Here is a 9,792-nt window from a genome sequence, read left to right as displayed (position 1 = left end):
TGTTGTCAAACACTCTACACCATGAGAACCTGGCCCCATGTCCATTCAAGAGCTTTGTTGCCACCTGGTGTTTGAAAAATATAAAGTAGCCATGAATACAATTCATTTAGGATATAGGCTCTGAAATCTAAGGGCCAGGGGATGTTTTGCATCAAACAAAAAATGACCACACCCAAACTGAGATAGCCTACTAAACATGAGTCTACTGCATTGGTGTGTTTCCAAATGAGTCAGGCAAAGAAAATCTGTGATTCGTTTTTTTTTTCCTTTTGGTACAAAAGAACAATAAAAAATAATTAATTACAGCCCCAATAAAAAATTTAAATACAGACATTATTTTTTATTTCAAATGAGACACCAGATTAATAAGTATAATACTATTGATACAATTAAGAATTTAATTGTATCAAGCTAGCTCATTGCTAGCTATGGGCACACTCGGAAAAACTCTAAAAAGTATGATATATGTGGATTTCAAGTTCAGGAACATTGTTTATGCTTACCAAGCTCTGAAGTAAACACCATAGGTCCTTTCGCCTCTGCATTTCGAAACAACAACTAACCTGTAAACAGTTACTTTCACTGAACATACAATAACCATCTCTTCCCGCTGTAAACCTCTGCGAAATTCGGATACGTATGAATTTCGTGGAGGTTTAACGCGTGAAGGGATGGCTGTTGTATGTTCGGTGAAATTAGTACTGTTTACAAGTTACTGTTGTTTTGAAATGCAGAGGTGAAAGGACTATGGTGTTTACAGGACGACTTCAGAGCTTGGTAAGCATAAACCATGTAATTCCTGAACTTGAAATCCACGTATATCATACTTTTTAGAGTTTTTCTAATGTGCCCATAGCTAGCAACGAGCCAGGGTGCACACGGCGACGTTATTGACACAGAACTCTATACTGCACAAAACAGAAATATTTTAACCTGTACTAGTCAGATACATGCCAGGGGAGCCAGGAATAGGGCTAAACATGAAATTCAGTGTACACATCCTTTAACAGACATTTGAGTTACTGCTGTGGGCTACTGTAGGAACCAGCTACAACAGTACTGTATCTCTACTACTACTGTATTTTGATTAAAAGATGAAGAACCGGAGCTGGGTAGGCTATGCGTTTTGAAGAGCCTGTGGTTTTGAGAGAGTCACCTTGTGTCTGCTCTCCTCAGCAGTGCCTGGTAGATGTCAGACTTTAGGAATCGCGGGTAACAATCCCGAGCCATCAGACAGTAGATCATCTTCTGTGCATTGTCGAAGGAGGTGAGACTGGGCTGGGAGATGTTTTTGGTTATGCTTTCTCTGGTCCCACAGTCAATGTTGATCTGCAGGTGAAAACATAATGATAGGTTGGTAATTTGTCTCAAATAATGATTGTGTAGGCTAGTTCATATTAGTAGGGTAAGTTTTGCCAAGCATTTAAAAATATTTGGTTTGCGATATATTTCACAGGAGAGCATACTGAGACTGGTAAGATTACACCCTGTGCTTCCCATCTCGGAAAAGCACATTTATCATACAGTAGTTTTTCCAACACATTTCCATATGCCCCATTGACTTCCATTGTAGCCCAGTGAGAGCCTCCAGAAAAACTGCAGCTAGCTCAATACTGGAACGATCAGTGAAATTATGGTCTGTATGTTTCAGGTTCATGGTAGACAGACCACAAATAGGTCTAAATGTCCAAAATACCACACTGCCGCTTTAAATAGAAAGGCAACCAAATCATAGAATACAATAAGTAGTTCCTTCTGTGGAGACTGTCAGTGTTGAAGCGGCTTTTTGTTAATTACAGCTTTTTGTTAATTACGGTTAATCTATCTTTTTGTTAATTACAGCTTTTTGTTAATTACGGTTAATCAATCTATCTATCTATCTATTTATCTATCTATCTATCTATCTATCTATCTATCTATCTATCTATCTATCTATCTATCTATCTATCTATCTATCTATCTATCTATCTATCTATCTATCTGTGGGAATACATCCCCAGTTGTTGCCGTCAGCTCTACCTGTCTGGGCGCCTCCACTTGAACAAACTCTGAGTAAATCCTGTTAGCAGAGGAGATCATCTCTGGAACAGACTTGATCTTTTTGTGGTCCTCACAGGCCAGCCAAAACAGGATGTTCTCCTCACTGTACTCGGTCTTGAGGAACTCACGGAAGGCTATCTGGCCAGCTAGAGATGAGAGAGAAAACAACTATGAAAAGATTGCAAATGTAAATACCAACTTGATTAACAATTAATATTACATTACGAATGAGCAACTATGGAAAAACTTGGTTCCCAGATAAGCTAAATGGTGAAATGATGTGTCATTCCTCACATTTACATGCCAGGAGTTTGTCCACAGACTCTCCCCAAGTCTCAGCCCCTTCGAGTGGATCCTTGGGAAAGCAACACAACCTACCCTTGAAAAAGAGGGTTGAGATCTATCACTAGTCACTGAGATCTATCACTCACTTATCATTGACTCACTACAGTGTCAAGGCTACCATTCTCACCTCACGTACACCTGTTGAATAAAGGATGATCCGATTAATATATTGCTGCATACAAAATCATAATTCCTTTGTTGCTATTCAACATACATATTTTAAATTCCACCCAATAGAATTTCGTTTCGTCGGTTATTCTATATTTTTGTCCAGACTTTTCAGTGTTTATTCAATGTAGTTTAAAGAATCTATAGATGATCAACATTTTTCAAGTGAAACTTACAGTGAGAGCAAACTTCCCTGGTACTTTCCACATTGCTGCTGCGAGTAGTAGGCTGTAGAGAACGATTGTTACAGGCCCTGGAATCGAATAGGAAGTAACTCACTTTATCGCCATCTCTGCGTCCTTTGTCTGAAAAGTGAGATGTCTCCTGCCGCTGTGTAGCTCAGTTTGGGATTGTTTTGAGATGAGGCAGTCAAGTGTCTGGACAAATCTACACAAGCCTCCTCCATGAATGGAACTCATGGAAATTAGTATGCAAAACCCTGTTGGGTTAGGGCATCCTTAAGCCTTCCATATCTGGCTGGGAGAGTGCTTACCTGTGACGGAAGGAATGCTTCTAGCCTGCTTCTGATTCCCTCTTAGTGGAAGAGCTGAAAGAATATGAAATCCCAGAATCAATCCTGATAAAACACTGTTACACTTGTGTCTTGACCAGGTCAGCAGAAACCACCTGTTCAATTTAGCCACAGTGCCAGATCAGCACTTATTGCTATATTAGTGACAGTATAATAGCAAATGGCCAAGCATCAATAAACACATTAGAGTACGAGGGCAGCAGCCTCCCAAACTACACATAGAGAAATAAATGAGATTAGACCATGATAAAGTGTTTGGTGATAAAACCACAGACTGGGATCCTGACCATAACCAAATAGAGCATGAAGGGAAAATGCCCAGCATCCTGTAATTTGCATATCCATTGTACTACAACATCAAGCACATTTATCAATTTGACACAAAAACAATTGCGAGCAGCGTGCATGTCAAAACCTTAGTTTCATCCATGTGGAATACTCTCTAGGTCTTACACTGAAGAGCAGTTTTTGTTCAGCCTGAGGGAGATTCGCGTGTGTTAATGCATTAGTTGAACTCCGGTGCAAATCAGTACATTTATTCATTTATAATAAATGCACTTTGCAGGGCTGGGCTGTGTGCATGTTTTGAGTGATGCTAAGTATATTTAGTATGCTGCTGGTGAGGCCAGTGATAGTTTTCACAGACAGGTGAGACACCCATTCCAGTCTGGTTATGGTAAATCTAAAACCTTACAATATCAAATTTGACATTTTACTGTAAGCGTCAGCTAGGCATACTGTATGGGGCAGCTAATAACCATATGTACCTGTACTCAGCAGCCATGTCAGTGAGGTTGATAACAGGTCATGGTACCGGACCTACTCCGACCTCCACAGGACGTGATGGACTTTCCAAACAAGTCTGGAATGGAAATTTGGCCAGGTGATGGAAGGATGTCTGTCCCTGTTTGCATATGTGTGGACAAACCAAGACAGGGAATTTGTTTGACAAAAAAGCGGCCTGGCTCACATGTCCACTGTCTCGAGGGTAGGGCTAGTTAGTTTTCAGAGCTGTACTGCATGCTCTGCCTTCTCATGTTCTGAATGTTTTGGAAACTATAATTTTCTGAAGCACAATTGGAATCATGTTTAGGTATGTTTAGGTCTTCCAAAGCACACAATTCTGTGTATAACGCAAATCCTCAAATGGATATATTCAAATGCGTACTCATGAATTTGACATTTAACAGAAAACACACTGAAAACATTAACATTACTGTAACAATAATATTAGTAAATCAATGTCTAAATGGACCTTTTCCCAACCAACCACAAGGGGATGCTCTGTGTCCTTTCAAGCTTTCCACAGCATCTTTAGCTTTCAAATAAAGAAAATAAATATATTTTCCACAGTGCTACATTGCCCAATACCCACCATGTCAGGAAGAAATTAATATTTCATTCTCAGGCAAGGACTTGAATCTCATTGTCAACTTCTCCTTTGGCTGTTTTCCTGCCGTGGGTCACAGAGTGGGTTTATTCTTGAGGTATGGGAAAATCAGCAGGAAGAAATGAAGTGAGGAAATGTTTTCCGAACCTCATTTGTCTTTCAGATCATTGTAAATGTCTGCTGCTAACTACTTCATTATAGCTCATAGCATTCTTTTTTTTGCCAGAGGGGAATGTGTAGATATGTTTCCCTCAGACAATCTCTTTCTTCAAGGCACTGCAATACATACAGGGCAGGCTACCTATCATTTATGTATTTGTTAATTCATTTATTTATTTTACATTTGTTAAAAATGATGGAATACAGCACCTATTACCAAACTCCTCAGTGAAAAAGCCATGCAGAATTAGAGTACTATGCATTGCGTGACGGAACAAGATAATCTCTGTTACTGTATGACTTTGGAACCCTAATAACATTCCGACAGTACCTTTTCTATTCTATCATTGTGTCATCCCACCCCCTGTCCATTTTAATGAACATAAATCTAGCATTTTGCATTCCAATACCTTCATGCATGCATACATAATTGATGTTGACTATGAGGTATTCCAGGCAGGTTTGCTAGAATGGTGGCGTCTCAGGCTGAGATGGGTAGGAGGGTCTATTGCTCCACAGGCTACTGGAGACAATGACGTTTGTTAATGATCTATGTCAGCCTAGGGTGTGTGTGTGTGTATGTGTGTGTGTGTGTGTGTGTGTGTGTGTGTGTGTGTGTGAGAGAGAAAAATGAGAGAGAGAGAGAGAGAGAGAGAGAGAGTAGTGTGTGTGTGAGAGAGAGAGAGAGAGAAAAAGGGAACACGCGTGTGTGTTTGTGTACATTATGCGTGTATGTGTGTGTGTGTGTGTATGTGCTTGTGTTGTGAAATGTGGCAATGCTTCCTCCACACTACATACACATTTGAAAAGGTAGTATAAACTCATGGAGATCATTGACAGGTTGGAATATTTGTCTTTGTGAGAGATACTAGCCTATGCATACCTTTGCATGCCATGAATAATTCTATCCTGGTACAGTAGGACTGTTTGGTTTGTAAGGTCCATTAATATTTTATTGATTCAAAACACCCATGGCACCTTGCCCTACATTATAGCAAACATTAGAGCCCTATCAGTTAAAGTGTATATCATAATTGAAAACACCAAAGTTCTTGTTGCGTTGTTATGAGACATTGTTTACTTGAATAATTATTCCACAGACAAATATATACAATTTACAACTCAAAGGCAAACAGAATAATCATGATCATATATTAAACATTGTATTAAGCAATATCAGATGTTGTACAGTGTGAAAGATGAATATCTCATATTAGTATTTGACTGCAAGGTACAGTATCTGTTCTGTGCTTGGTTAAAGAACATTTCAATTGAGTCAAATCTCAGAAAGCCTATTTAAAGAGGCTGCTATCATGCAGAGTCACCAACGACAGGCATTGCACTGCAGTAAAGTAGAAGGTGGATGTGGGGGTTATGGTGGGAGAGGTTACAGCCAGGCAGAGGAGTCTGTGGGGGTCTCGACATGCTCATTGAACACACAGGATCGCGACCTCCTCCGGCACATGGGGACTCCTGGAGCCTTCCCCTTAGTGAGGCGCAGGTAGATGTCTGAGACCAGGAACCGGGGGTAGCAGTCTTTTTTCATCAGACTGTAGACTTTATTCTGCGCTGCATCGAAGCAGTTCCTGGTGGGCTGGACGATGTTCTTCTGAATGGCCACCTTTGTCGAGTAGTCAATGTTGATCTGAAAAAATGAGGACTCCAGTCAGCGATATACATTTACCCCTCATTCATCTGAGTCCTCTGTTTCTTCTGCTAGACAACACAAACTCTGTCCAACCCTGCCTCAGTATTATTCATCCAGCTCACAGCTCGACCACATGTTTCTATAAAAGCCGTGTCTCACTCTAGTGCTGCAGAGACCTACAAACCACAGGGTTCCTCTACAGAAAACCGCTCGCTCAGGCTCTCTCCTCCAGCACAGTAGGGCCTCTGCTAGGCGGTCTGCATTAAACTGCTGCTATGAAGTTCATAAAGGTCAACCTGCAGTGCCTTATGCTGATATATTGCACCAGTCATCTTTTGAACTCCCACAGTGCATCCAGATCGTTGGCAGATTAGGTTATCATTGTCAAGAGGAAGATGATTGAACATTTTCACAGGTTTATGATGAGCCGGGCTATTTAGGGAAATGGCATCAGTCCGCTCAGTTCTGCATACTGTACTTCACCTCTTTGGGGGCCTCGGCGTCAATGAAATGAGCGTACATCTGCTTGGCTTTGGACAGCAGCTTGGTCTCGGTGTCAGTGGTCTTGTAGTCCTCGCAGGCGAGCCAGAACTCGATGTTCTCTTCACTGAACTCAGTCTTGAGGAACTGAGAGAAGGTCTCGACTCCATCTGCATTTAAGGAGAAAAAGGCCCACTTCGTTACTGACCGCTGTGGTGTTCATCGGCTGCTAATCCTGGGATATGCGTTGCATATTGTACATTTGTGGCAGATAAATGTAAGGCAGTCATTCAGTTATGCTGAACTGTTATGTACAAGAAAAAGAACAGTATCTACATGAAGTAGTATAAAGTAAAGCAAGACATATAGAGAGTGTACAGTTAATATTAAAAGGATCTCAATGTTTTGGGGGAACCTAAGATTGTATTGTAACAGTCCTTTTCAAAACATACAGGACTGCTGTAGATATACTCATAGATTGGAATAGTGCAGTATAATAGAGGGGGAATTGGCTGTGCAACTGCAAACCAAAAGCCCTGTAGTGAAACTCCTTGGTGCTTCCTTCTATAACCTCTATTTCCCCACAGACTCACTAGCTTCCTGCAAATGTTGAGCTTTGAACAAAATGGTTTGGACTGGACTGCAATTTGTGACTGAATGGGAAATTACAGGCTGCAGTCCAACCTGAATGCTTTAGGAGTTCTTCAAACGAGTCGCTCCAAACCAAAGCTGCCTCCATTGAGATGCTGCAAGAAGTCAGGGAAACATTGTCAGCCACTTGCTGCTGATGCCTTCAGCAATATAAATATATATATATATATATATATATAAATATATATTTATCATTTATTATATTTATTTAGTACTTATTTTATTTCACCACATACTGCTATTGAGTTGTGTTTAAACTCAATAGCAGTATGTGGGCCTGTGGTGGACCAAACAGACACACTGTAGCAGGCGCTGTACCAGGGTTGTTGGCAGCTAGGTTTGGTTTCTGCACTCCTCTTTTGGTCAGGGCTGATGTCCTCATGTGAGCTGGACTTGGTCAGCCGGAGGTGTTGCTGCCACCTTCTGCCCTTCTCTTTGAGTCTGAAAGTAAGGGGAATAAAACCCTGGTCACACAAACTGACAGCACACACATGTATACACACTCTGAATAACCACACACACAGTGACAGTACACACATAAATAAGCACACACACATTGACAGTACACACACGTATACACATTCTAAATAATCACACACACAGTGACAGTACGTGCACATAAATAATCACACACACATTGACAGTACACAGATGTATACACATTCCAAATAATCACACACACAGTGACAGTACACACATAAATAATCACACACACATTGGCAGTACACAGATGTATACACATTCTAAATTATTGGGTATTCTAGTTTAAGTGTATGTTATGGTAAATGGTAAATGAACTGCACTTATATAGCGCTTTTCCACCTTAGCGGCACTCAAAGCGCTTTACAATGACCTCTCATTCACCCATTCACACACACATTCACACACCAATGGCGGTAGCTGCCATGCAAGGTGCTAGCCTGCTCATTGAGAGCAATTTAGGTGTCTTGCTCAAGGACACTTCGACATGTGGACAGTGGGAGCTGGGATTCGAACCACTGACCCTTCAATCAGTTAGTATATGTCACAGCAGAGTATGAAAATAAAGCAGGTTTTCTCCAACAATGCACCTTAAGTCTAGAGGTAGACTAGGCTAGTGGTGTTACATGGCAATTAAAAAAAACAATCTGTCCTCTTTGTTCACTCCACTTCTGTGATCAGACTGGACAGCTGATGTAAAGGTCAACCAAGCTCAGAGGTTTCACTGAAGCCAGGCAGCAGTGACATCTCATAGGTGGAGATGGTGTGGATGTATCATCACACCTTTGAGAATGTTGCTAGCAAAGTGCAATGGTGGTGTCAGCCAGAAAGCGAACCATCGCTGTGTGTCCATAATGTTGACAGAAACAACACAAAGCAAGCTTCGAGGATGCACAGGGCTTCTAACCAAGCCAGCTACAGTGACTACATCTGCATCACATTCATTTGGATAGAAATGCACACAGTGCAAACAAATTTGACAAGAACATCCTTCATTCAGTCTTTCCTCCTATATTGTAAGCTAGGTGTATAATCCAACCATTTCATTCTTAATTCCATCAATTCATTGATACTTGAATCAACTGTAACAACACACCGAGGCCCCACAATACCCACAAACATTCAGAAAAACATTGCCATGTCACTTCATTACCCACAGTTTTATCTGCTGTACGTTTCTCGTCAAAGACTGGAGATGTAGATAAACTAATAAATGTAAAGGACCTAGAAAAGTACACACCACAGAGGAATGTCCTTATGGTAAACTCTACCTTTCATAATAGGGTGTTAGGAGACATTTTTACCATATTAGAGAGCCTATTCATGTCAGACGCAAGATGGTCTCTGTTTTCTCATGCTTTGTTGAGCAATACAGATAAAGGAAGTGATTTTCTGACAAAATGTCACAAAGGACAGAGTTCAGACCGCTTAAAATCAACCAGTTACACTTTACAAATGAAGAGAACAGAATGTATCGAGTTCAGAGCCTTACCTTGTATTATTATCTTTCATTCTCGATGCTTGCAAGTGCTCTGGACCAAGCATTTTGAAATATGCTTCCTCTTTTGGGGCCAAAAAGTTGAATTGAGGAAATAGAAAGACAAACGTCTCCATGCTCTTTCCACTAACTTGTAACAGGCGTGAAACCAGGCCAGGGGTAGGTCTCATTTTTAACCCCTCGATTGAAGACGTCAATTATAAAGCCTGTTCACATACCGTGCATTTCCCATACCTATCATTTGACTTCCTAACCAGAGGAAACCACTCAGTGTTTTTCTGAATCATCATCAGGGGAGAAACCCCCCCCTAACCGTGGCTTCTGGCACAGACTGTAACTGCTACATCAAACTGTAATGACACAGTTTTTCACCATAATGAGCCTCATCAATATAAAAGTAA

At 40.8% G+C, this 9,792-nt stretch overlaps 2 protein-coding genes across 2 annotated transcripts; both read right to left on the bottom strand.

Annotated features, from left to right (window-relative positions):
- Positions 1-1,152: 1,152 nt before the first annotated feature.
- On the bottom strand, positions 1,153-2,762 carry LOC311325115 (regulator of G-protein signaling 21-like; the record flags this gene model as incomplete). Its single annotated transcript, XM_084457773.1, has 4 exons — positions 1,153-1,329; positions 2,020-2,186; positions 2,335-2,419; positions 2,730-2,762. 4 exons carry the CDS (start codon positions 2,760-2,762, stop codon positions 1,153-1,155), a joined length of 462 nt encoding a protein of 153 aa, XP_084313899.1.
- Positions 2,763-6,021: 3,259 nt separating this feature from the next.
- Positions 6,022-9,507, bottom strand: rgs18 (regulator of G protein signaling 18; the record flags this gene model as incomplete). Its single annotated transcript, XM_084458266.1, has 5 exons — positions 6,022-6,279; positions 6,766-6,932; positions 7,447-7,508; positions 7,732-7,854; positions 9,386-9,507. The coding sequence occupies 5 exons, from the start codon at positions 9,505-9,507 to the stop codon at positions 6,022-6,024; spliced, it is 732 nt and encodes a 243-aa protein (XP_084314392.1).
- Positions 9,508-9,792: the final 285 nt, after the last annotated feature.

The sequence above is a fragment of the Borostomias antarcticus genome (genome assembly GCF_949987555.1).
Source record: "Borostomias antarcticus genome assembly, chromosome: 24".
Classification (NCBI taxonomy): Eukaryota; Metazoa; Chordata; class Actinopteri; order Stomiiformes; family Stomiidae; genus Borostomias; species Borostomias antarcticus.
Note: the sequence above shows the minus strand (reverse complement) of the source record. Positions and strands in the feature narration are given on the sequence as shown.